Source organism: Pelodiscus sinensis, chromosome 1 (genome assembly GCF_052426305.1).
Source record: "Pelodiscus sinensis isolate ZL-2025 chromosome 1, ASM5242630v1, whole genome shotgun sequence".
Lineage (NCBI taxonomy): Eukaryota > Metazoa > Chordata > Testudines > Trionychidae > Pelodiscus > Pelodiscus sinensis.
In genome coordinates this window covers 82,926,309-82,953,914 of record NC_143052.1, presented here as the reverse complement: position 1 = coordinate 82,953,914, position 27,606 = coordinate 82,926,309, and the positions used below count along the sequence as shown (strand labels likewise).

The 27,606-nt window shown below is 43.5% G+C and overlaps 1 protein-coding gene across 1 annotated transcript in view; it reads left to right on the top strand.

Moving 5' to 3' along the window:
• The window catches only part of FGD6 (FYVE, RhoGEF and PH domain containing 6), a 119,066-nt gene that overhangs the window by 36,351 nt on the left and 55,109 nt on the right, over window positions 1-27,606 (top strand). Inside the window, exons 3-5 of the mRNA XM_006118299.5 lie at window positions 5,589-5,727; window positions 11,074-11,141; window positions 11,236-11,266. Of these exons, the coding sequence (XP_006118361.3) occupies window positions 5,589-5,727; window positions 11,074-11,141; window positions 11,236-11,266 (238 nt within the window). The remainder of the gene's footprint in view (window positions 1-5,588; window positions 5,728-11,073; window positions 11,142-11,235; window positions 11,267-27,606) is intronic.

Sequence of the window (27,606 nt, the reverse complement as noted above, 5' to 3'; positions counted from 1 at the left end):
TGTCATGAGAACAGATAAGAAATTATTTCTCTCTAAGAGCTTTAGATATACTGTCTGTCTCAGTTTCAGGGTAATTGCACCCGTAATCCTCTCTGTAGTCTTCTTCAGGAATGCTCACTCAGGCCCTCGCCTTTCTTTAGGCAGCGATACAAATCTCTCTTCCTTCTCCTTAGACTTAAGCTATAACTAATTCAGGTTGCTTCTCTGGCTAATGACCAGTGCCTGTTCTTTGTTTCTCTCTAAGGCTATGTCTAGACTATATCCCTCTTTCGAATTTCCCGTGCTTCACTTGGGATTTGAATTTCCCGTGCTTCACTTGCATAATCACATCACGGCTTTTTTTTTTCCCCAAAAACACTCTTTTGAAAGTGAAACTGCGGTCTAGACTTGGTTCTTTCGAAAAGAAAAGCCTTTTGAAAGATCCTATGAACCTCATTTTTGAGGGGGTGCCACCCCCCCCCCCCAGCACCGTCTCCGCGGTGCCAGCTACCCCTACGCCCTGCACTGCTTCCTCTATCAGGTAATAGGGGTGCGGAGGCTGCTGTGAAGTAGCCTGAGCCCATGGCAGGCCCAGGCTCACAGGGGCCAGAAACTGCTCTGCATCCCACAGAGCAGTCCCTGTCCACAGTGGCCAGGGCTGATCGTGGGCAGGGGCTGCTCTGGCAGCAGCCCGTGTCCTCAGAGGTCCTAGTTCCTCACTGGGATCCCCCATGGACAGGGGCTGCTGGACCTGGTGAGAGACTGGGCTAAACAAACCCGGCTCAGTCCCAGCTTGCACTGGATCTGGGACCTACCCCCACTGCAGCTCTGCAGTTTAAATGTAGTAGGTAGGCGGGCTGCCTTCCCACCTGACTCATACTACTTTTAAACTGCAGAGCTGCAGTGGTGGGAGGGGAGGGATAGCCCCTGGACCCAGTGTGAGCTGGGATGGAGCACTTCCTCTCTTATTGATTAAGCAGTGCAAGAATACTTCCAAGGACAAAGACCAAAAACCGCTCAGCCTTTTTGAAAGAAAGTCATATTCTTCTGCCTGTGGCTAATTGCCAGGCCTTAGTGGCCAGATATGAGTTCCTAGCCTGGGACCATGTGGCATCCTTCCTCACACTGCTTCTACACAACAACAGAGCAGCACTACATGATAATTTAAAGATCAGCATTGCAATGTATGCCTCCAACACCATTGCAAAGTCCCTGGCCCATGGTGATGAAGCACAGGGCATGATAGCTCCAAACATTGGGTATCCCAAGAGGGGTACAGGCTGTAGTCGAATACTTGAACTTTGAGAGCAAGCAGGTTGTGACCAGGCCCCTTGGGCGTTCGCTCTGGTATGGCCATAGGCCTTACTACAGCCCCTGTGCAGTCCCCACTACCTGGTCAGCTTTCCCTTCTGGGTCTTATACACGGTCTCTCGCAAGCCCTCGCAAGTGTTTGCCGCCAAGGTCACTGGTCCCACTCAGGGAGTGCCAGTTCCTGAATTCCCTGGAGCCAATAATTGCAGTTGTTGGCTATGGAGGGGGGTGGGGCCCAGGCCCACCCTCACTTACAGGCCCCAGCCCAGGGCCCTAAGGACAGGAACTGCTTCCGGTCCTGTCTGGCTGACGGGGCTCCTAGCTGCAATGCGTCGGCCCGCGGGCTATAACATGCTGCCCTATCCTGGGCTGCTTCCTCTCCCCACTCTCAGACTCTTGGTGTCCCTCTGTCAAGACGCTGGTTGCATGACTTCAACCCCGCCAGAGCGCCTTGTCGGCTTACTAGCCGAGGCCGTTCAATCTCCTTCCTGTCGTCCTCCTCTAGCTCTTACCTCCCTGGCTACTCTCCACCTCCCCATCTGACTGCTTACCCTCTGCTTTTGAATCCCCTGCTCCCCTCTGCGCTCTGACGTCAGTTCCGTGCCAGTGACGTCCTGCTGTGCATCGCCTCTCCCCTCCTCCTACGTGCGCCTCACCCCTACTTCCACCGGCGCGCCCTGATGTGGCCGTGCTGCGAATTGCACGGTGCAGGTCTCCACCGTCCCCGCCTTCTTCCCCCCTCCCTCCTTGTTCGCACTGAGGCTTGCGCTCGCCATGGCTCCCGGGGTGGGAGGCCACCCATGCAGTGGTTTCAGGTTTCGGGAGTGCAGGGCGGCGATGCCCCGTCACACAGATATTTAGTAGACTGAAAGCTCTCTGCACTCTCAGAAAGATTCGAAGGCCACCTTATGCTCGCTAGGTATTTTCATCTCCGTGCTATACCACAAGCCTTATTGCCCACCTCCCACTCAAGGCTCTGGATCCTGCCTTACCTTCACAAGCATCCTGAATACAAGCCCAGAAACAAAAAAGCCAAAACAGAGCAGAGGGCACTGCCGTTCTTCTTCCTCATCAATGCACCCTCGTCCTACAGCATGTCAGCAAACTTAACAGCTTGGTTGGGAGCCACATCAGATACAATGAATAAGCGCTACATGCAGAATCTGCCTCCCTCTATTCCACCAGACATGATCTGTTGTAACACAGGATGATCCTTGCCTGTGACTCTTCCATCCAGTTCCACTCATTACCCTGTATACTCTTCCCTTCTCAGGAAAGCCTGCTATAATTAAAAGTGACCTTGTAGCTTCATCTGGGAGCCATAGAGGAGATTCCAGTAAAGTCCTAGGAGAGAGGCAGCTTCTAGTATTTCCTCATTCTGACAAAGAAGGGAAGTCTTCATCCTATCCTAGACCCAAGGAGACTGACCAAATACATACCTACCCTCAAGTTCAGGATGGTAATGCTTGCCTCCATCATCCTTTGTCTCCAAGTTCAAGACTGGTTTCTGGATGGGAGGAAAGGAACAACGCGATACTCAGAGCTTTATACTATTATTTTAACAATTGGGAATCTTCTAAATTCCGAAATACTCATAACTCTGAACAAAATACATTTGGGGCTCCAGGTCCAGTCCAGGCATGAGTTTGAGTGTGTGGGAGTGTGAGTGAGTGAGAGAGAGAGAAAATGTCTCCCTCCTGCCGGGTTGGTTGTGAAAACCACACAGACCCCAGCTGTGCTTATTGCTCCCAGCCCAATACAGGCACCATACAGTATTTGCCCTTTTTGGGAAGGGGGTCTCTTCTGCTGCCTGGTTAGTTACTTTCAGTTTCACAGTGTCCAGTTGATCAGTCATTCCAGAACTCTGGTGTTTATATCTTTGAAGTCTTATTGTAGGACTAAGCCATTTTTGCTTTCTCCCAGTTTTCTTGTAGTTTTTTCTGGCCAGGCCATCTCATCGCAAAGACTCTCCAAGTGGATATACACAGTGCTATCAGTTGGCTGGCGAGCCTCTCTCTTTTCAGACATTAAGCCACACTCACTAGATCATTTATCACCCACTTCCATAATGTGTCACTATAAAATCTGCAAGGCTGTAACTAGGAACGTAAGCCAATTGTGGACTAGTCAACTACTCGCGTTCCCCCCTCCCTTGCTGCCTCTATATCCAAGGCAGCAAGGGGGTAGCAAAGCAGGAGTCAGTGCTGGGGGGAACTGGCTTAAAAGTCAGTTGTCGTCCCCCAGCACCGGCTCCGTGGTGCCACCTGCCCCCCTCCTCCTGCGGGGGAGGCTGGTCCAACAGCAGCCCCTGCAGCTTGGGGCTGCTGTCGGCCAGGCAGGCAGCCTAGCTGAGTCCTGACTCGTGCCAGAACCAAATCCTGCTGCAGCTCTGCAATTTAAAGCACAGTACGAGTTGGGCAGCCTTCTCCCCCCTCCCCCCATCACGCCTTCCCCCCAGCTCCTGTTGTATTTTAAATTGCAGAGCTGCAGCGGGGTTTGGTCCCAGACCTAGTGTGAGCAGGGACTGAACTGGGCTGCCTGCCCACGAGGCTCCTACTACATTTTAAATGCAAAGCTGCGAGCCGGGACTGATCTGGCTGCCTTCCCCATCGACTAATCGAGTAGCCATTAAAAATTGCATTGACTACTCAATTAGTAAAATAACCTAACTTTAACATCCTTAACTGTAACAAGGAGTCATCCCCCAACTTTCATAAAATATTACGTGCTTGAGATGGTTAGTAAGGCTCATGCCAAGTTCAGGAGAGCAGTACTTCAATCCTTGTTTGATTCTGCTGGCACTCACTACCAGTGGCCTGAGGGACTGCTGCTGTCCAGCCACCAATTTGCAAGGGTGGTTGGTCCTGCATGGGCTTTGCATCATGAGGGTGTGAGGAAAGGTCGTGGTTTCCGCGTCCTCTTTTATGAGAGACAAAGGTTATATGCACAGCCTGCTGGATGCTGCTGTACAAAAAACATCCAGTGTGCTCACCTGCAAAACATCGTGTGCTCACCTGCAATGGGATCCATCCTGACTGTAACATCTTGAAGAACCAGAGCTACTGCAGGGTAAGTAACTACTCTTTGCCCACATATATTGGAGTAAATGGGACAGGAGGGCATTGAGCACCTTGCTGGCTTTGAAAGCTGATCCCACAATCTTTGTATTGGTTTGGTTTAACTTGACGTTATTAGCTGATTAACTCCATAGCTGAAGGTGTTGCTAAGACGTTGTAAATTTCTCTCTTCCTGAGGCTAAAATACATTGACCTGTTCCTGTGTGAGTTTGAGAACATTTTGGGCTCTGCTGTCTCTGTGCTGCTTATAAGAAGCAGTTAACTAGCAACCGGCTATTATAAATCTAGTAGTCTTCTTTTTTCCCCTCTTTGCTTGAGAATTTTCTTCCTGAGAAACAGTAAGTCCTTTCTTAAGGCATCAAGTTTGGTTAGAGGAAGGAGGACTGTGCATAGGGTCAGCATGCATGTTTATCGCACACAATCTCTGCAAGTTACAAATGTGGCTAAAGTTAGTGAAAACTGAGACACGTGGTTCTCTCTCCCCCCCCCCCCCATGAATCTATTACTACAAACCAGATTGTATTTATAGGTTTGACAGCTGTATGAAAGGCTTAATGTCTTTGTTTTTATTTTCATTGATTTTATGGATCACAAAAATGTATATTCTGCCACCTCTTTTTCAGAAAAGTGGGTATGTATTGAATTGACCCTAGGTACCATTAATTTCAGCCTAATGTAACTATTTAACTACTGCATGCCTTGATAATCAAGCCTCAACTTTTATGTCTATGTACCTCTATTTAAGATTAAACAACCCCCACTCCTACCCCCCCCAAAAGGTGGTCAAATTGAGCACGACGTATAGAACAATGCTCAGTGAGAGAGCAGAGAGAGATCCCATGAGAGAGCAGAGCAAAACAAACAGTCTCTCTTTATCCCTCTGGCACATGAAATAGCGCGCGCGCGCGCACGCTCTCTCTCTCTCTCTCTCTCTCTCTAGCAGGGGTTTCAAGCTTGGCTTTCAGGATGATGGAGATAAACTCTGGCATCTGTGAAGGATGAAAACATAAAACCCTTTTGACTATTTAACTTGTATGGCACTCAGCTGCTTATGGCAATGAAGAGTCATAGGTCCTTTATGGAAAATCTACTCTGCTTCTCCAGAGCTATCTGCACTTCTAGTAACAATTAGCCCTGTTGCTCTGGTGGAAAGGTTTTCAAATTAAAATGAAAAATTATGCTAATATAAACCAATCATGTGGGTTTTTTCCCCACTTGTAGGGCATCAGATCACAGTGACCACAATGCGATGCTGGGAGACATTCAGTCGGATGAAGAAATTATCAACAGTTCTGATGAGGAAGACGACACAAATTCTGATTCTAGCAAAGGTGAACTGGATCTTCAAGAGGAGAAGCAGGTGTATTTTGATTTTTAAAGTTGTGCTTATTAGTATTCTTCAGTTTCCCATATGGTTTGTAAAGGGCACTAGGGGAATATGTGCACGAGAGATGTCATGTATAAATATAAGCTATCATTTTTCAGATGTGTTTTGAACTATGATAATGGTAATTTTTTTGTAAAGCTTCAAACTTCCCGTGGATTTGCAGAGGTCCTTGATGTGAAGAATCCGTGTTTAGGAATAGTCATAAAAATTATGTGCTGCATTGCTCAAAGACTTGTGGGCCTGTAGTCCTACACACCACCCACCTATTTATGTAGAGTTCCACAAACTGAAGTGAAGTGTGAAGCAGTCAAACTTGACTGCTCTGCATGGTTTACACTGCACGTTTACTGAAGTTCTCAATCTCATGCTCTGGACCTTTGAGTGCCAGAGTTTCCTGTTTTCTGTGGGGTAAACTGAAAAACATTGGCTTCTCTAACCCTAGTCGTCAGTTTCCAAAGCGTAGGGACTGGAAAACAGGTCACTAGAACAGCTGAAGCTCCTCCAGGTGCCAGCTCACTGGTTTTAGGGGCATGGGCCTATGAAACTATGATGGTATAGGAGTGTTCCAGCCAAGTGTTGAGGAAGGAAAAGTTACTTTTCAGTGACAGCTTCTTATTCAGCAGAACAGCACTCTGAGAGTTGCATGTTCGGCCACAAAAGCTTTCTATATCAGTAAACTATCTTGGGCTGCCTACACAGTCCACAAACTGGTAGCTTCCTTGGACTTGAAACACTTGAGACTGCCTCTTGACCATTGCTCAGTTGCTCCTTTCTAAGAGTCATAGGAGATTGAGGACCCAGTTTTCACCCTGTTTTGGGAGCAGTGTATGATTCCTGTTTCTTGGATTTTAGAGTTACTGATCTGACTTCTGGGCTTTCCTGATTGTACCTATTCCATCAAAGCAGAGGTATCTATTAAAGAGGATTTTCTTTTCTTCTCTCTGCTAGTCCTGGTTACTTAGCTTGCACAGGACCAGTTATAGCTCTACAATTCAGTGCTTTCAAAGTGAGGTAAAGTGTTGCAGCGTGCGCTCTCCATAAGATCCTTTTTGCAGCCCATCCTAGCAGACTTGTTCTGCCCCAAGAGTCCTGCAGCCACCTTAGCCATGATGCCTAGGTTCCAGTTGTTTCTTTGCTGCTGTGCATGCTGGATGGCATGTCTTTGGAAGGCACCCAATGTGTTTCCTTTTCCTTTTCCTCTTTCAAGCCACAGGTGATTGGGTAATAAAACAGCCTTTTTTAATCAGTTGTTGATGTGAGATTTTATTTCCTTTCCCGGGGCTTCCTTTGTCATCTTTTCTTATCCTCAGCAGAAGTTGCTTTCAGCTTCCCAACATCCCTGAAACCTACCTCACTGCAGTCTAGTCTCTGCTTTCATTAATATCTGCTGTTTCACCTCCTTTCAGGGCAGGTATATTTTTGCTGTATTGTGGTGGAATATTATTTCAGACACCTGCCTGCCAAGAAGAACTAGATACAGAATTTTCCATTGTCAGAAAGAAGAGCTCAAGTTCAACAAGGTGCAAATGTTGTGTAACAGCTTTGAATTTCCTCATATCTCTCTGCTAGTTCCCTGAACCCTGATCTTAATTAATCAACTTTTCTCTTGAGGAGGTTGGGATGTGGGTGGGAGTCAGCAGCACAGCCTGCTGCTGTGTGGCTAACCAAAATTGTGTGTGGTTCTATCAGCTAACACCTTACTGGAAATATCTTTCTCACCACACTTAGAAGGGCATTCCTAGAAACACGCAGCGCAATGCTGCTCTGCTCATTAAACATTTCGTGTTTCATAGAATATACTCATATACTCTTACCTTCATGTAACTTGGAACTGGTGGCGAGCCATCTGTTTTTTAACTTGATCAGCTGGCCTGTGGCATGTGGACTTTGACAACTGCAGATTATCTTTACCAAAGATCTGCCTCTAGATTGAAACTTCTTAACTGTTCTTGCAGCTGCAGAGGAAAATGAAATAATCTTTGCATTGCTAATCAGCTGTTTGGTTGGTTTGTTTTGTTTTTCTTGGCGCACACATCCAGTCTCTAATTATATTTCTTGCCCACAACAGTGAGTACAGTACAACTGTTGAAAAGGGACACCTCAACTTTTACCTTTGTCACCTGTAAATTGAGAGACTCTTGACACCCAAAATTTGAAGATTGTGCTTCAAATTTTCCTGCCTTCCAAATGGTCTTCTGACTGAACAAACACAATGTGGTATTTCCAGTGACAGCTGATCTGAGAGATCTTCCAAATGGTGTTGAAAAAATAAATGGGCAATATCTCACTCATATTTTGCATTAGCATTTTATTATTTTCTAATGATTACTTTTAAAATTATTTTTCAACTGTCATTTATGGAGCGATGCCCATTATTATCTTGCAAAATTACAGACTGCATGTAAGTTTACTCCTATATACTTAGTTATGCTTTCCGTAAAGAAAGAGATAAGGTTGTGTTCCATATCCTTGTATAATATAAATGCCTGAATTTGGTTGGTTTTAATGATTCTTTTTAGATGCTAATGTGCAGGCTCTGCCAAAAACAAACCTCATTGATATGAATGGATATCATATCCATTCACTAATTTCACTTTTGAAATTATTGTGTTTGTGTACAGCTTGGACCTCCCTAGTCTGGCACCCAACCAGGTCAGCCTCTCTGACAGGCTCTGAGCTCTCCCAGGGTTTGTTAACAAATCGTTGGGCTCTCAGCTCCTTAGCCTGGTTGGCGGATGCTGGGACTCTGCTGGCCCAGGGCTCTGTGGTCCAGCAACATTTGTGATGGCTGGATCAGAGAATACTGGACCAGAAAGGTTCAACGTGTAGTACAAAGTGTTAAGGCCTAACTGAGGATTGTAGAAACTATAATTTTGTTTCCAGATCTCAATAATGTATATGCTAGTTGCTGTTCAAAGGACAGCTTCGAATCTAGACCAAAGCTTGCAGTGTTAATACTATGGCCTAACAATGGCCTAGACTGGAGGGAGAGTATCTACTGAGAGAGAGGCCTTCTGGATTCTCTTTGCAGCTGTGACTCTCATTTGTGTTTTGACTTTGAGCAAGTTGTTTCTCTGTCTCTCATTTCCCATCTATAAAACGGGGGTGATATCTTTGTTTGTAAAGCACTTAATAAACGCCACTGGGTAAGTGCAGAATATTCCCATCACTGTAGCTTCACTAGTGGGTAACACAAATTGCTCTGACATTCATAGTTTAGTTTCTGAGATGTGTGGCTTGATAGCTCTCTTCCTTACCTTTGGTTGGATTGGATAGTGCTTTGGGACATCAGAATAACAAACATACAGTATGTGGCCTCTGAAATTCCTGGAGATCAGCAAACCATATGAAGTGTCACTTTATTGATTCCACATTCTACAATAGTGATAGAAATAAAATTGTATGGGATTGCATCTGCATTAGTCTTTTTGAAATAGGAAATGAAGCAATAAAACTTTCAGCAAGAAATATCACAAGTTCATTTAAAAATTATTAGCAAGTATGCAGCAGCTGAATAAAAACAGCTGAAGTTTTCAAGGTAAATCCCTCTTGCTCTTTTGCTATGGTTCTGCATATGATGTCACTAGAAATTCAGCCTACTACTGTTTGTTTTGTGTTACATACCTGCCTATCTAGGATGAATTTTCATGTTCTCTTTCCTTTATTTTAACTCCTCATTGTACTGGAAAATCTACATTGATAATGGACATAGTGCCATCATGTAACAGCTAAGCAGGTGGCAAGCCAGGACTATTGCTATAGAGATATATATATATATATATATATATTTTAGTTTTTAAAAGCAAACTGTGCATACAGTTAAACTGTGCAAAAGCATCTTTGCATGCCTCTTACCTTGCCATCATTTTGTTTGTTGTACCACATTTTTTGAATTGATCTTAAGCTTTGGCCCTGATCCTGCAAGCTGCTGTGTGTAGGCGGATTCTTCCGCCCCCGTGGAGCTCCATTGTCTTCACTGGAGCTCATCAGTATTCTATCACAAGGATAGAATTTGGGTGACAGCTTGAGGAGGGCCTGAGCCTTAAAGTGTAAATTCTCTGGTATCCTTTGTACATGTTTGTAGCACAGTTGTGCTGTAAAGCAAATAATTTAATGTTCCATTTTATTAGCCAATATCTTAAATATTCATATATCTGTCTCTCACTCTTTTCCTTTCACACTCACTCACTGGGGATTTGTTATTTTATACTTATTTAGCACTTTTCTTCTTCAGGGATCCCATAATTCAAGGATTAAAAATCAGACAGCTGGTTGTGGGGATTAGTTGTGAGAATTCTTATATATTTTTTTTTTTATTTTGGGTGAAAGTGAGAGTGGCATTCTAGTGTGATTGGGTTAAACAGCACTACTAGAAGTCAGTCTGTGTTATCATATCATAATGAGGCGCGTGTGTGTGTGTGTGTGTGTGTGTGTATATATATGTATGTATGTATGTTTGTGTGCACTTGTGTTTCAGGAGTGAAATCTTAGTTTAGAAAGATTACATATTTTTATGTACAATAGAGTATCTAAGGAAGATTGATTATATTTACTTTCAGTTCATTCTTTGAGGTTTAAGACAGATGTGCAGTTACTTTGAAAAGAAAAAAAATGCTATTTCCTGGTAAATTTGTCTTTATTAAAAGCAGCATAAAAATTAACAAAGCCTGTGTTCATCTTTTGACACAACTTTAAAAAAAATAACAAATAATCCTGCAGCCCCTTTAGAGGCTAACAAAAAATGTAGATGGCATCTTGAGCTTTTGTGGGCACAACACACTTCTTCAGATGAAAGGAGTTTAAAGGGTCCAAGTTGCAAATAAAAAGCAGCAAAAGAGAGGGCATGGGGAGGGAAAGGAGAAGAGAAAAAAACTTATTAGTTGTTTAACTTTTTTCTATTACTAACTAACACGGCTACCCCTCTAAATCTATTGACAAATATTCCTAAAACCCATTTGAGCGCATATATATATATATATATATATTCAGTATTCACAAATAAGCCAATTAAATTATTGATGAATATGGATATTGAGTATTATCCACACGCTATTTCTTTCAGCAGCTGACAGCTGTCATTTTCAATATGGGCTCTGATGCTTTCCAGTTTCTAGATAGGGAGGCTACTGCTTATTTATAGATTAGCATTTACACATCATTCTATCCAAATATATTCTAAATTCAATTTCACAAGAATTAATGTTTGAATACCAACAGAATTTCAAGCAGTATAAAGTAATATTTTTAGTAAGAAGTTTGGCTAGAAGTTCATCTTTGTGCAATTTGTGTACACAGGGTAACATATAATTTTATCTGCAGGGTAAAGCATCTGGAAAGAAAACGAAAGTTTACCATATTGCCAAGGAAATCATGAGCTCGGAGAAAGTGTAAGTGTTAATGCTGAACTCAAAATACTTACTCAGCTTATTTTAATTCTGCAGTTCAAATGTAATAATTTGCTTTTTGTTACTTTTCTAACAGATTTGTGGATGTGCTAAAGCTCTTGCACATTGTGAGTATCTTGTACATTATGTTCTTTGTTCTTCTCTTAAAATCAGTATTTACACAGTTTTGTACTAAATTGTATTTTTCTGATTATTTTCCCCATTTAAAACAGTGAATAAATCTAATTAGGCATCAGTATAAAAATTATAGTTGCTAGAATATTTCCCTAACAATTATAATAGGTAAATAAATGTATTGTCATTGTTTCTTTATTGAGATTCATTCAAAACTTCCATTTAAACTAATAGGCGTTTGGATTAAATGTTAGAATATGTCCCTGTTTTACTACAGCTCCTTATTTGTTAATGAACTATCAGAATTATTCCAGCTAAACAATCATTCTCCATAAATAATACTCTGAAACTTTTGAATAATATTTAAAAAATCCTTAATGTTCTTACCAACTTGAATATGTAATATATGGGAGAGAGAACAAGAACAATATTTTGCCTGATTTCTAAATAATCTATTTAAATCCGGTCTTTTGTACTACAGTCATCATTTTAGTACTGTATGTTTTGAGCTGTAACTTGGTATGTATTTTGCATTACCGGCTGTTATGGAAACACATACAATACCAATATCCACTAATGGAAAGGTGCAAATTAATGTTCAAGTATAGTTGGTAAATTGGTATCAAACCTTTGATCTAGCTACTCTGCCGGGTGTACTGCGGGAGGGAGCATCGGCTCCCTGCACCGCACAGGAGGGGTGAGTCAGCCCTGGGGCAGGTGTGCGTGGGGTTTCCCTGCGCCCGGGGGGGGGGGGGTCGGCCCTGGGGCAGGCGCGCATGCGGAGGGCTTCCCTGCGCGGGGTCAGCCCTGGGGCAGGCGTGCACGGGGTTTTCCTGCACCGGGGGGTCGGCCCCAGGGCAGGCACGCGCTGGCTTCCCTCTGGGGGTGGGGGAATCCTGGGAGGAGGCAGATACAGGGGACTCTCTGCCTCCCCTGGCACCCCACTCCCCTGTCCCCACCTGCAGAACTCTGTCCCCACCTGCAGAACTCTGTCCCCACTGGCACTCTGTCCCCTGCTGCAGAACTCTGCCCCCTCTCCCCTGCCCCCAGCCACAGAACTCTGTCCCCACAAAATGTATAATTATAAATGCTTCATTTTAGTTGTAAATAGCATGAATAAAAAACAAACCATTTATTTCATAACTATGAACATGTGATTTTAATTTTCTACATCGCATAATTTAAAAATGAACTATTTATCAGAGTGTATAAGTAAGGGCTGGGGATAGCAAATGATGGACAGGAGGAGAATAGAAAGGGGTGGGACTTCAAGAAAGGGGCGGGGCTTCAAGGAAGGGGTGGGGCGGTGGATCTTCGCCTGTTCGGAGATTTAAAAAGTGATCTTGGGTGTAAAAAGGTTGGAGACCACTGCTCTAGAAGGTGATAGAAATAGCAAATTGGCACTTGATTTTGCTGTCTAACACATTGAAAGATATACAGCAAAAGTATTGCAAGTGGATTGTATAAACAGAACTAGTAAGTTGAGAGCACACTATTTTTTTACATCAGAAGAGTATACTGATAAAGTTTGTAATCACGTTTTTTGTGATTTTCCTGATTTTCAGTTTTCTTCATTCTACCTCTCCCAAGAAGTTTTTCCCTCAGGGAGGAAAGAGTCTATATATTAAATGTTTTTGGTTTTTAACTAAGAAGTCTCTTGTGCAGCATATTCTGCCGGATTGGAAACAAGGCTGTATTTTTTCTGTGCTTTTAAAACTGACATTCTCTCTAACACAGAAAACAAAAATATTACCAAGCCACCTGTTGATTTTTGTTATATTTTTTGAGTAATTGAGTGTATTGGGGCTCAAATTTTTAAAGACCACGTCAGAGTAATGGCCAATTTATAATTTACAATTAGCATTGTACTTAGTACAGGCACTGAACATCTTAAATACCTGTTTGAGGCATTGTTCATAAGCACTATGAAGAGATAATGTTTAAATAGATAAGTTGTAAGTTTTTAATTAGTTGCCAGCTGTAAAGTAAACCTCATGGCTAAAGTGGATTGATTTAAATCACAGAAAAGAGCATTGATTTAAATCAAGTTATCAAAAAAGCTAAGATTGGCTTAGAATGCACTTAATTTTGGAATAAGTCCCAATGAACAAGAAGTATAGAATGGGGTTCCCTTGGAAAAGCTGAGTTACGTTGAAATAAAATAGGGTATCACCATTATGGTCTGTGGCCATGATGTTCCAAAATAAGAGGATTTTGATATAATCAAATATGTATTTGAGAGAATTTGTCTGTCTCTGAATAAGTTAGTCTGTTTATTCAAGAACACTTCCTAAACGTTAAGAACTAGGCCCACCAAAAGCAAGGTAAGGGTTTGGTTGTGCCAGGAAAAAGGATGTGCCCGGAATGAGAGTTTCTCATAAAACCATGCAGAAAAGGAACAGAATCACCAGGCAGGTGAAAGGGTGTTACTGCCCCCGCCACACACACACACACACACACCCACACCCAGCCCCAAGGATTCTGAATGTGAGAGATGCTATATGGGACTATTTTGAAGAAATTTGTTACCTGTTTAAGAAAGGAAAATGTATCAAGTCTAAGCAGTGCAAGAAGAACATGTAGCACCTAGTTGCATGAATGAAACACTATAAGGAAAACTGCTTTTTGGGAGAAAAGGATGTGGATGAAGGTGTGGATATGACTTAGGGATGTAAACAACTAATTTACTAGTTGACACTCTAGTCGCTTCTGCCCCCTCCCCGCTACCTCTTTCACAAAGATGCAGCAAGGAGGGGGAAGAAGAGGAGGTACTGGAGGGAGCCAGCTTAAAAGCTGGTTCCCCCCCAGCTCCAGCTCTGTGGGACGGGGCAGGGATACAGCAGTGGCCAACTTTGAAATGTACAAGAGTCCCTGCTGGACTCTTGGAACGTCGCGTGGAGCCAACGGAGAGTCCTCTGCTCACCCCGGACTTCATGCAGGTGCTTCTGCTTTGAAATGCACAAGAGTCCCCACTGGGGCTCTTGTACATTTCAAAGGTGGAATGCAAAAGTTCTTATCGACTAATCGAATATTTGATGGAAATCCCATTGACTATTCGATTAGTTAGTTAATCAAAATTTAATAACCCTAATATGATTAGTGAATTAATTGGTTAGTAACTTAAAGAATTCACTTTGGAGTGCATCATTCTTCAAGACTCTTCTATGCCTTTTAGTAGAAGTGTGATTTTTAAAAAGTAAATTCCCAAGCAGTTTGCTATTTTGAATGTTGCTAGAAAAATAGTTTAGTTTAGCTAATCCTTATGGCTTGTTTAATGAGTGAAAGATTCTAAACCTAGTAAACTGAAGTGCACAATACAGAAAGCTGCATTAAGAGAAACGTAGAGTTGCCAGTTGTCACTGAGTGTCATTTTCTTATTTTATGCTAGAAGATTTACCTAGTGTTGCCTGGGTTCTTAACTCAATTAATTTTATTTTTCTTTATTTACATCATTGCTTTGGGGTGGGGCTGGGGATGAGGGGTTCAGCATGCATGCTGCCCTGAGCAAGAAAGGACTACACCAACCCTCTCACCACAACAGTGTGGGGCTAGATGAGAAGTGTCTCTCTCTGGCTGCAGCAGCTCCAGTAAGTGCAGCCGGGGAAGGGGTGCTTGTCCCCCAGTTGGGACAGATCCAGGTTCATCTGCCCCCTGTGCTTCCCAGCCAGAGTGAGGAATGCAGCAAACAGTGCACTTTCCCTTCACTCTGTGACAAAGGGGAACAGCCAGCAATGTTCCTGTGTGAATTGGAGAGGAAGGGTGCTTCAGTCCACCCTATCCTCCCAAAGGGGTGGACTGATGGCAAAAGTGCAGTAGAATATAGAAATCTGTGTGGGTGTTGAATAATGTCTTCCCTTTTTCCTTCCAGTCCACTCCACTATTCCTTTCTATGCTGCCTCCAACCTTTCCACTATATATTGTGTCTGTCTTTAAGACAATGTCTCAACTAACTCTTCTACTGTGCTTCACCAAGGTGTACGTACCACAACATAAAAACAGAACAAAATCAATCCTATCCAGCTTGTATCTGAGTAGAAAGACACCTGTAAACCTCACTGTAGGAGGAATAAGGGGCCTTTCACAATAGGGGTTTATTTCAAAATTCGGCCGCGTGTAGACGTGGGTAAATACCGGAAGAGCTTCTTCCCGGAAAAAAATAAACCAGCGGAAGTATGCAAATGCGCAGCACTATTTGCATCCTTCTCCCAAAATAAAAATTGTGTGTAGACATACCCAAAGTGAGGTTCTGTGTGAAAAGTAACTGCAAAACTGCTGTTGTAGGATTCCACTTTTATGTCCCAATAGTTTTTGTTCCACTTATTGAACTTATTGACTGCCAGCCAAGTAACTCAGCTTGAACGCCCAAAGTTAAGCCTGGGCGCTTTCCACTCTGTGCTTCATCACTTGTAACAAAAAGGTTCTGCTGGCCAAGAGAGGCCCAGTGTATTTCATCAGCTGCAGTTACTCGGAGCTGAGTAATCAATTCTGTGGATTGTGTACACAGTGAAGTAGAATTTGGCTTACTTGGTCTTAGCAACATTGGCTCTGCAGCACTAACAGGTGTACAAAACAATACAATCTTTTTTTTTAAATCACTGAAGTCAGGAAGCATGATATTTAACACACTCAGGAAGCAGAGCTGAGTGAGAAGGTGCCATTTTACACAATCATATTAACAGCACTTGAGGTGAAAGTTAAAGAATTAGGTGCAAGCTGGCTTTACACAGTCAAGTGTAAATTTGCTTTCATTTTATTGGCTATATTAACCAAGTTGGTTTAGCTGAAAGAACTCCTTCACACATTCCAAGAGCCCATTTGAATGCTGTTTTTTTTCCTAAGCATTATGTTTGGTGTTAAGACACTTGTTGAGATACTGGCCTTCAGTTTAGTACAATGAAGTTTACCAGAATGACTTCTGTCAGTGGAGTTGCTCTGGGGTGAAGGACTCATTTAACTATAATCCTGTCGGCTTGCACATTTTTTGGAGGATGAAATTCTATTAAAATGCAGAAACTTTCCTTGGAGGAGCTGCAAAAAGCAAAATAACAGCAGTCTACAGTATAGTGTTTTGCCATCTTTTGGGGTTTGACTGGCTTGTAGAGGGATATACTCAGGCCTGAGGGAGGATGCACAGTACAGAAGACCACTCTCATCTGGCTGCAGTGCATTACAGAGCCCAAGAACAAGCAAGCTGTCTATCACTGGTTGAAATGTTCCATACCCCAGAAGGCAGGGAGCCTATACAACCTTTACTCTCTGCATTTGTGAGTACCCGTGGGGCAGGACCTGCATTCTTTCCCACCTTCCAGTATCCAGCAGGTTTTATGCCTTGCACCGGCCAAATGTCTCCCTCCAGAACAGTCAGTAGGTATACGTGTGTGCCCCCTTTCCAAGACCTGTGGCTCTGAAAGACTCATTTAGCCTCAGCAATTGTAGAGTGAACAAAATTAAGCTGTAACTATTAGTGCTCTTCCCTTTGGAGAATTGTTGTCAACGTTTTATCAGATGGAGTCTCTGGATTAGTCACTTCTTGGTTGTCTTTACCCACATGCCAGTGTAATGGGTGGGGTAAATTCTGCAAAACAGGGAGTACGTCTTTCTGGGTGTTTGCACAATGCCGTGCATGACGGGCTCATGGAAGACTTTGTATGCTGCTGTAATACAAATAAACTCTTTGCTACTGGTGAGCTATAATGGTTAGGAGCTGGCTAAAAAGAAAACAGGCCCATCAGCAGGCATTAAATCAGCATTTTTTAAAATGGCAGATCTAGCAAGTCACCTGCTGTGAGCTTGATGGATGTTGAGTTTAGAGAATGCTAGCTTAGCAGGGTTTGCACACTCCATTTGTCATTTGAGCATTCACTAAGCAAAGTGAATTAATGCTCATGACCCTAGGCTTCCTGTAAGATTTATACAGGACTGTAGCAGATTATGTTGCGGGGTCAAGATTGTCATAAGTGATTGTAGGTATCTTGCTTTTTGGGGGTCCATCTTGAGACATGGCAAATGGGTGCCTGATTTTCAGATTGTACTGAGCCAAACTTCTGAAAATCAGGTCTTTTTAAAATATATCAACTTGGGCACTTGATATTCCCAGTCACGTGGTCTGTGTCATAGAGCAGGAAGAATTCAAAGTGTCTCATGTTCTCATCTTCCAGCTCCTAACATATGTGCATGCATGAAACGGTATCTTGAAAGGTTAAAGTGTTTGACCGGTTACATACAGGAATACATTTTCAAAAATCGGCCACTGATTTGGTTTGTTGGCAATTTTGTTGTCGAGACACTGAACTGCAAAGCTGCTGTAAGTGGCTGGAAACTGCAACCATCGGTAGGGCAATAGCTGCTTCTCATACCTGCGTGGAGTGCACAAGCACATACTGTCAGTATGTGGGATTTATTTTGAACGCTCTAATTCAGTATGCAGCATAGGCTAACTCAGTGGCCCCAAACATTTTCTGGTGCAGGTTCCCTCCTTTGAAGAATTGGCAGAAGGGTGCCACCTTTTTTTTTGTAGCGCCCCCCCTTTCCCCCCCACACACACAGCCATGCCCTCATATGTTAGCTGCCATTTCTTCTTCCCTCCTTAGTCTGTCCTGTTATTTTCTGCCCCTGGTTGGTATATCTTTCCCTCACTCTTTTTTTCTGTGTCTGACTGCCAGTCAACAGCAGGTCATGAGCTACTTGAGATGAGAGCATCTACTTGGTTACACTTAAGGCCAGGTGCAAATGCTCTTATAATTTAACTATGTGCTAGAAACAGAGGAGAGAGGCTTGGGCCTGTGGGATGCTGCCTGAGCCTGTAGCCACACGCCCAGGAGCTGCTCCTAGGTCCATCTGCATTAGGGGCCAGTGCTGGCACAGGAGGAGAAGTCAGGTGGCTTTCCAAGAGCTAGCCATTGCTTTACCCGCAACCACCAGCACGTTCATATTTGAGAGGTGTGGATCTGAGGTTATGCGACTGTAACTCCTCCACTGTGCACTCTTCTTGGGCTTCAGTGGAGCCATGCCACTGGTTTGAAACTTCTGGGTTAGCTTGTTGCTGATCTCGCAGCATATCTTCACTAAAAATAACTTACTCCCTTAGAAATCAAAGGATTAGATTCAGACTTTGTAGCATAAACTAAATTGCAGTCAAATACTACAAAGAAGCAATCAAAATAGATTGGAGGAGCAATATGGTGTACAGAGCTAAGCACAAGGCTGGGAGTGAGGAACTCCTCAGATCTAATCCTAGCACTGGCTCTGATTTCCTCTGTGGCCTTGGACAGTTTTCTGACCCTCTCTGCCTCACTTTCTCTAACTGTAAAAAGTAAATACAATGGAACCTCTCTGGTCCGGCAACATCTGAGATCTGGACCAGAAAGTTCTGGTGGCTGGGCATGGGAGCCGGCTGAGGGGGCCTGGTGTCTAGGAACAGAGCCAGGCTAGCAGCTGAGGGGTTGGTGGATGGATTTGGGGCTGAGCCAGGAGCCCAGCCTAGTGGTTGAGGTTGACAGCAGGGTCAACAGCCAGGAGGGGAACCTGGAAGCCAGCGTGAGTGGCTAGGAGGGGAGCTCAGCTGGGAGACTGACAGCCCCCTAGTAGAAGCCAGAGGGCCCCTGCAGAGGAGCCAGCATTGACCTCCACTGGCCTGGCAAACTCCCTCATTTGGGACTGGTCATGTCCTGAAGATCTGGGACCAAGGAGGTCCAACTGTAGGAATGTTTACCTACTGCCAGATGTGAGGTGAGGATGCCAGTACAGCTCTCTCAACTCCTGGAGTGCTTTAGAATTGCTGATTGATGGAGCCAGATCCGGACAAGACATTTAATAATGCATTACAGCTCTGGCTAGATTATAAGGAAATGCTAATGCTATAATTTGGAGTGGCAGGGAGCACTGGTGGGTTTAAAAAGTGCATTCTCTGCATCAGGATACTGTCAGCATCTCTAATTGACTGTGTCGTAAAAATTGAGGTATCTTGTGCTATTAAAGACATGAATTACATTATTGTGTTAGTCATGCAAATGATAAAGAATTATGTCACCTATCCTAGACTGATGAGGTAATCCATGCAATTGAAAAACAGTACAATCAACATGTATTGACTTCATTATAAAGAATTAGTGATATAGTTAAGTATATTTATTGATGTTTTGCATTAAACATGTTTTTGCAAGATCCATTACAGCTATGTCCCATGAAATTGTACTTGCTGTTTGTGGTGGTGTAGTAGCCTGGCCCTTTCTTAGAATGTGAAAGTTTTTGTGCGTGCATGCTTTGAAGACTGTCCAAATGTAGAAAATTTCCTGACACAAACTGATATTTGACCTATTTGGATTTGTACTTAACCAGCAATTGTGTTACAAGAAGTATGTGACTATAAACCAGGTTGAAGATATGAGTGGAGTCCAAACGGAAGGATGTCAGAATCAGCATAAAATTATGCAGCTGTCTTTTTAAATTGCACTTTGAAAAAAAGACTTTGTTTTTATCTCTTTACTATCAGGTTTTGCTTAAAAAAATGTCTCTCTCCCTACGTAGTCAAAAAGCTTTCTGATCCGTACCTTTCTGATTGGTGGAATGCTAATTTCACAAATTTCAAATGACGCACATATGTAACCATACAGAATTCCAAAGTCCACATTAGGATATAAAATCCCAGTTAATCAGTTAACCAGTTAAATATTTAACCAGTTAACCGCCAACAGCAGGATTCTTGCCCTGGGGGCTGCTGTTGGTGGCAGAAGGCTCCTGACCCTCAGGCTGGGGCTGCCACTGCTGCCGCCAGCATGAGGCTTCTGAGGCTGACAGAAACAACAGGAGGCTCCTGGCGCTGAAGTTGCTGCTGCTGCCGGCAGCAGGCTTCTGGCTCTGGCCCTTGTTCCCCAACCTCACACGAGGTTACAGGGGCCTCTTCTTGTAGCCTGGCACTTGCAACACTTGAGTGAGAAGGATGCAAGTCACAGTGACAGAAGGCCTTTCTGGGAGAGAGAGAGAATGGTATGTTTTGATGACAAATGAATCATAGCAGGGTCCATTCTATTAGTTTCAGAGTTGCATAATTAGCTGAGGAAATGGTGTCAAAGGATTTTTGACTCTAGATTAGCTCAGATGTTCCTATAAAGTGCTGGCAATGGTGTAAAGTTGTTTGGTTTTTTTATACCAAAAGGTAGTGCTATTCATGCATTTGTCTTACCAGAAAGTAACCGGAAAAAAAAAAGTATTTCTAAGTAATTTAAAACTTCTTAGGGTAACTGAGCTCTGCCAGAAACCACTAGTTACCCTACTGGATCATGCCACTTGAGGCAATCTGTAATACACAATGCTGTCCATTGCTAACACATTTTGGGGACAACTAGATATGATAGCACAAGACTGGATCCTGCAAACTGTATGTCAACATACCTTTTTTTTACACTCACTCACTCACTCACTTTCTTATTATATATTGGTTCAAGAACTCCTTCTAAATGGTAAGAGCTAGTACCACCACATTTGGAATGCAGTTTCCTTTTTATCAACTTAAAGCAAGGCAAGGGTTTGGTTGTGCCAAGACAATGGGATGTATCTGGAATTCGATTTTTCTCATAAAATGGAAAGGGAGAGGTCTAGCAGGAGGGATAGCTATGCTGCAGAATGACCACAAAGGGGCAGCAAGGGGCCAGAGATGGGAACCAGGACATCTATAACACCATTGGGCCAGAAGGTTGCAGGGATGGAGAAAGGGACAGCTGTCTCTGACAGGTTGAAACTCTAACCAGGACTCTCCGGCAACATCCATAGTCTGGCACTTGGGAGCCGGGCAGGCTGGTAGGGCAACAGGAGCTCCACACATGGTTGTGCGGCCTCCCAGCAAGCTAGTGGGAGCCCCATGCATGGTAGTGGCGTTGCCCAGTAGGGCAGCTGGAGCCTCGTGCGGCAGCAGGAATAGGGGCACGGAGGGGGTGGTGGTGCTGGGAGCTGCAGCAGGAACCTGGTGTGTGTGGAGGGGACGGGACTGCCAGACACTGCTGCAGAAGCCCTGAATGCGTGGAGGCGGTCAGGAGGCCAGCGCTGGGGCTGGGGCTGGAGGGGACTGGTGCCGGGGGATCAAAAATGACCTTCCCTGGTCTGGCAAAATCCATCATCTGGGATAGGTCAGATCCAGAGGGTGCCGGATCAAGGAGGTCCAACCTGTATATTTTTTAAAGACTATGTCAGTTTGTGTGTGTCTGTCCCCCAGCTAGTAGACATACCATGGACAGGCACTTGTCATCTGGACTCAAGTTGCTTCAGTGAGAGAAGGCTGGGGTTGTCCTCTCTCCCTGGAGCAGCCTGCATACTGAACCCCTAATTCCGAGCCCCAACCCAAAACAATGATTTCAAAGAAGAAAAACAGAACTTATTTGAATTAAGGAACCGAGCAATGCTGGGTCAATCTTTCAGTAATATTTGTGTGTCAGATGCATACCATGTGAAACTTCTATCTTGAATAACAAATATTACCGTTCAACTGAGTAAATGTCTCACTTTAAAAAGTGAATATTTTATCTTTTTAAAAATGCAGCATTAGTATAGCTCAATGAATTCTGCTTGAGAGGTGGTTTTAAATATAAAGTATGATTCTGAAAAATTCATTTTAATGTTGTTGCGGTGTTGCTTCAAACAATATATTGCCTGTGACAGCTGAGATGACAGCCTTGAACAATTCAGTGAAGGAGGTGGTATTGGTAGTGTTATGTTCTGGCATAACTATAAAAATCTGTGAATGTAATGTGTATTATTTAAATGTAATCACATGTAGGTACTTCTGTGATGCTGATCAGAGTGCAAAGTATGCATACATATGTTAACTTTAACACTTATGATTCATGTTAGGCTAGTTGAGCATGTTTTTCTCATTAATAGTGAGCAGATTACCTTTAGAAGGAAGCAGGCAAGTACATTCAGTTAATTTCACTGTAATTCTTAAATTTCTATTCTTGTATAAAAAACTATTCTGGTACTGAATGCATTTTTTTAAGCAAAGTTTCATTTTTCTCCCTTTACAGGCAGTCCCCGGGTTACGTACAAGATAGGGACTGTTCTTAAGTTGAATTTGTATGTAAGTCGGAACTGGTACATATTGTAGGGGAAACTCTAGCCAAACATTTCTCCAGAGCTCAGTTTTATTCTCCCACACCTCACTTCCCTCAGTCCTTTATTCTCAAGTTGAGGTGTCTGCTGAGAAAAGCCGCTCCGCGTCTCACTGGTCTGCTGGGGGGGGGGGGGGGGCGCTAGCTTCGCGTCTCCCTGGTCTGCTGGGGGGAAGCAGCTAGTGCGAGGTTGCCTCACCCCGTTTGTAAGTAGGGATCCAATGTAAGTCGGATCCATGTAACCCGGGGACTGCCTGTATTTTCTATTGATTTAACTCGGTTAAAATGCACCCATTCTGGGCTCTTGGTACACACGTACTGTCTTAATGAATTTCATAATCAGTGGACTGATGGCCGTGACCATAGACACAGTCACCGACTTTTCCTGTCCATTTAAATTTTCCCTCTACTATTCCCACCCTCACTCTTCAGGCTTTTGCTGTCTGCCTTCAAATCTTTTTAACTTGAGCTCAAGATTAACCTCAGGAGGGTTACTTCAATAGAACTGCCTGGGCACAAATGAATTTGTAATGTGGGTTGTATCAACTGCATAGTGCGTGTTCAGTAACTATGATTTGATAATTCCCAAGAAATCAGAACCTTTTCTTTTTCTCATTGTTGTTTCGTTGAGCACGTTTGTAGGTTGAATTTTATTTGCTACTGCAGTAGCAGTGGTACCTGGAACTTCTGGCCTTTTAAATTTTTGCTGGGGCACTGTGTGGTGCGCTCCAGGCAGCACCGAGCACTGGGGAAGAGTCAGGAGGAAGAGCCTGGCTTGGGTGGCACTGTGGGCTGGCTACCTTGCTCCCTCCCCTTACGGGAGCACAGAGCCACTCCCCTCACACAAATACTTTGCCCAGGGGCCCACCGAGGCTGTTCACTCCCCTGATCTTGATTGTCTTTTCATTTGATGATTAAGTCACACACAACATGATTCAAAGTGCTTTGATGTTAATGATGACCTCAGTGGACCTTGGATCATACCCATAGGGAGCAGCTTCCTGTGCCCAAAAACATACCAGTAACTTAAATAAATGGTCATAATCATAAAAGGAGTTCGTGGTTTTATCAGTTAGTGCTTAAAACTGACTCTCTACTCCTCTTCCAGTGTCTTATGAGGAAAAAGCCTCTTCCATGGATTCGCATTGTACATAAACAAGGGTTCATATGTTGTGTCCTACAATGTTCAGATAAAATTCTTGTGTTGTCCTCTGTCTCAGGTCATGTTATTCTGAGGAAAAGATTCCCTCTAAGGCAGGGGTGGGCAATAATTTTTTCCTGGGGGCCACTTCCAAAATTTTTGAAGTGGCACTGAGCCACACTGGAAGGGGTGAGGTCTCCAGTTGATGGGGCGAAGCCAGAATACTTCCCTGCTTCCCTACCCCCAGACCATAATTGGTCTGGGGGTGGGGGAGCATGTAAAGTCTTTCCACCCACCACCCACTCCCAGACGTTCCCCATAGGTGATTTAGTGTGCTTCCTCTTCTGGCCCCAAGCCAATCAGGCTTCTAAGTACTGCACACTCCTTTCATGGTGGAGAAAACTGTGCACGCCCTGCCCCCAGAGGCCCTAATTGCCTGGATCTGGCCCCCGGAGGCCCTTTTACCCACCCTGCTCTAAGGCTTTGTCTACCATTAAGTTTAAAGTAGATCCGCAGCAGTGCTTTAAATGGAAAATGTGGTCCTGGCATGAGCGCTGGGAGAGAGCTCTCCCAGACTCCATGTAAACCACTTTCACAAGGGGAGTAGCTAAGCTAACTATGCTGTAGCCAGGTTTACAGTGGCTCTTTACAGCACTGTAACTTGCTGTGCTCAGGGTGTGATTTCATACCTCCGAGCCAAAAAGTTACAGCGCTGTAAAGTGCCAGTGTAGACTCCCTCTAAGACTGAGGGACAAACAGCGAGCTCCAACATTTAATAGTCTCAGCTGGCTTGTGTGTCAGACTCAGAAAAGTTTCTGGTCTTTCTCAGTGTGCCCGTTACCAGTACTAAACATGATGTATTTACCCAAAGCTCATCAGAACTCCTGTAAGCTCATTCACTCTGTATTTATTATTGCAATTCCTGACATTGCAGTATTAACCGGTTCCCTAAAATACTGTGACCCAAACAATGAATCCTGACAAACCAGTGGGTCATAGGAAGTTTCTTCTTGAGTCATGGGCCCAGAGCAGAGGGGAGATTTGGGGTAGGGGTGTTGGAGAGTGAGCACAACTTGCACTCACCCCTCACCAGTGGTTCTTGTCCCAGGTGGCTGGGCCTCATTCTGTGCTTCATGCACACAGATTCACAGCACCACTTGGGTTTTGGCATGGTCACCACTCCGTCACGATGGCCAGGCAGTTAGATCAAATCCAGCATCTTTTCTCCACAGCAGGTTGGGTTGTGGTACCAGGGCAGAGGGTGCTGCTGTAGGTGCTTTGTGCCCTCTCGGCAGAACAAGAAAGAGGCTGTGGAGGGGAAGGACTCTGCCGCATGATCTGTTGGGGGGAACAGGGGCTTGTCCCAGGAATGTGCCTATGGATTATTTCAGCATTGTTTGCTCAGGTTTGTTTGTTTGTTTTTTAAATGAGTGCTGAATTCTTACAGCAATACCTCATACAACACAGATGACTATTTCTTTAATGCTTTTTTATGAGGTATAATACAAAAACCTTACAGTTGCTGCATTACTGGCTTTAAAATAGTAAATGGTGATTTCTGTTAGGGATGTAAAATCCCAGTTAATCAGTTAACCGGTTAAACCTTAGTTAACCAATTAAGCGGGACCCCCAAGGGAAGGAGGGACTGGTGGCAGGACCTGGGAGCCCAAGCACTGTGAAGCTGGCTCCCAATCGCCACAGGACTGGAGCAATCTTCGGGCTGTGGGCAGGGTCTGCTGTGGAGTACTGGTTAATTGGTACCCAGTAAGTATCACCCATTAAGATTACTACTTACTGGGTAACTGGCTAACTGATCACTCTTTCACATCCCTAGTTTCTGAATAGTTTGTATGTATAAGTGAATTGCAAAAAAACAAAAACAAAAAAAATCCTCCACAAAATGCAGTTGGTGGATCATCTTCACAAAACATTTGGAAACCATTGCCCTTGTAAGAATATAAGAACGGTCATACTGGGTCAGACCAAAGGTCCATCTAGCCCAGTAACCTGTTGGCCAACAGTGGCCAATACCAGATGCCCCAGAGGAAGAGATCTCAACAGGTAATCCTCATGTGATCCCTCACCTGTCATCCATTTCCAGAGAAACAGAGGCTAGGGACACCATTCCTACCCATCCTGGCTAACAGCCATTGATGGACCTACCCTCCATAAATCTATCTAGCTCTTTTTTGAACCCTGTTAAAGTCCTAGCCTTCATCGCATTCTCTGGCAAGGAGTTCCACAAGTTGACTGTGCACTGAGTGAAGAAAATCTTCCTTTTGTTTGTTTTAAACCTGCTGCCTATTCATTTCATTTGGTGACCCCTAGTTCTTATATTGTGGGAATAAGTAAATAACTTTTCCTTCTTCAGCTTTTTCCACACCAGTCATGATTTTATAGATTTCTATCATATCCCTCCTTAGTCTCCTCTTTTCTAATCTGAAAATTGCAAGTCTTTTTAATCTTTCTTTATATGGGACCCGTTCAAAACCCCTAATAATTTTTGTTGCCCTTTTCTGAGCCTTTTCCAATGCCAATATATCTTTTTTGGGATGAGGCAACCACATCTGTACGTAGTATTCAAGATGAGGGCGTACCATGGTTTTATATAGAGGCAATAAGATATTCTCTCTTATTCTCTATCCCTTTTTTTAATGATTCCTAATATTCTGTTTGTTTTTTTGACTGCCACTGCACACTGAGTGGATGTTTTCAGAGAACTATCCACAATGACTCCAAGATCTCTCTCTTGAGTAGTTGTACCCAAATTAATCCCCATCAAATCGTATATATAGTTGGGATTATTTTTTCCAATATGCATTATTTTACATTTATCAACATTAAATTTCACTTGCATCTGACGAAGTGGGTCTTTGCCCACAAAAGCTTATGATCCAATACATCTGTTAGACTATAAGGTGCCATGGGACTCCTTGTTGCATTTGCCATTTTGTTCCCCAATCACTTAGTTTTGTGAGATTTTTTTGAAGCTCTTCACAGTCTGCTTTGGTCTTCAGTTTGGTATCATCTGCAAATTTTGCCTCCTCACTGTTTACCCCTTTCTCTAGATCATTTATAAGTAAATTGAATAGGATGGGTCCCAGGACGGACCCTTGGGGGGGAACCCACTAGTTACCTCTCTCCACTCAGAAAACTTACCATTTATTCCTATCCTTTGTTTCCTGTCTTTTAACCGGTTATCAATCCACAAAAGGACCCTCCCTCTTGTCCCATGACAACTTACTTTATTTAAGAGCCTTTGGTGAGGGACCTTGTCAAGGCTTTCTTGAAATCTAAGTATACTGTATCCACTGAATCTCCACATGTTTGTTAACCCCCTCAAAGAACTCTAGCAGATTAGTAAGGCATGATTTCCCTTTACAGAAACCATGTTGACTTTCCCTCAACAAATTTTGTTCATCCATGTGTCTGACAATTTTATTCTTTACTATAGTTTCAGCTAATTTGCCCGGTACTGATGTTAGACTTACCGGTCTGTAATTGCCAGGATCACCTCTAGAGCCCTTTTAAAATATTGGCATCATGTTAGCTATCTTCCAGTCATTGGGTACGGAAGCTGATTTAAAGGATAGGTTACAAACCACAGTTAATAGGTCTGCAGTTTCCCATTTGAATTCTTTCAGAACTCTTGGGTGAATGCCGTCTGGTCCCGGTGACTTGTTACTGTTAAGTTGATCAATTTGTTCCAAAACCTCCTCTAATGACACTTCAATCTGGGACAATTTCTCAGATTTGTCACCTAAAAAGAATGGCTCAGGTCTGGGAATCTCCCCGATATCCTCAGCCATGAAGACTGAAGCAAATAATTCATTTAGCTTCTCCGCTATGACTTTATAATCTTTGAATGATCTGTTAGCTTCTCGATCGTCCAAGGGCCCCAGTGTTCTTTTAGCAGGCTTCCTGCTTCTGATGTGCTTAAAAAACATTTTTGAGTTTTTGGCTAGCAGTTCTTCACACTCCTTCGGGCTTTTCTTATTATATTTTTACACTTAATTTGACAAAGTTTATGGTCCTTTCTATTTTCCTTACTAGGATTTAACTTACACTTTTTAAAATATATCTTTGTATCTGT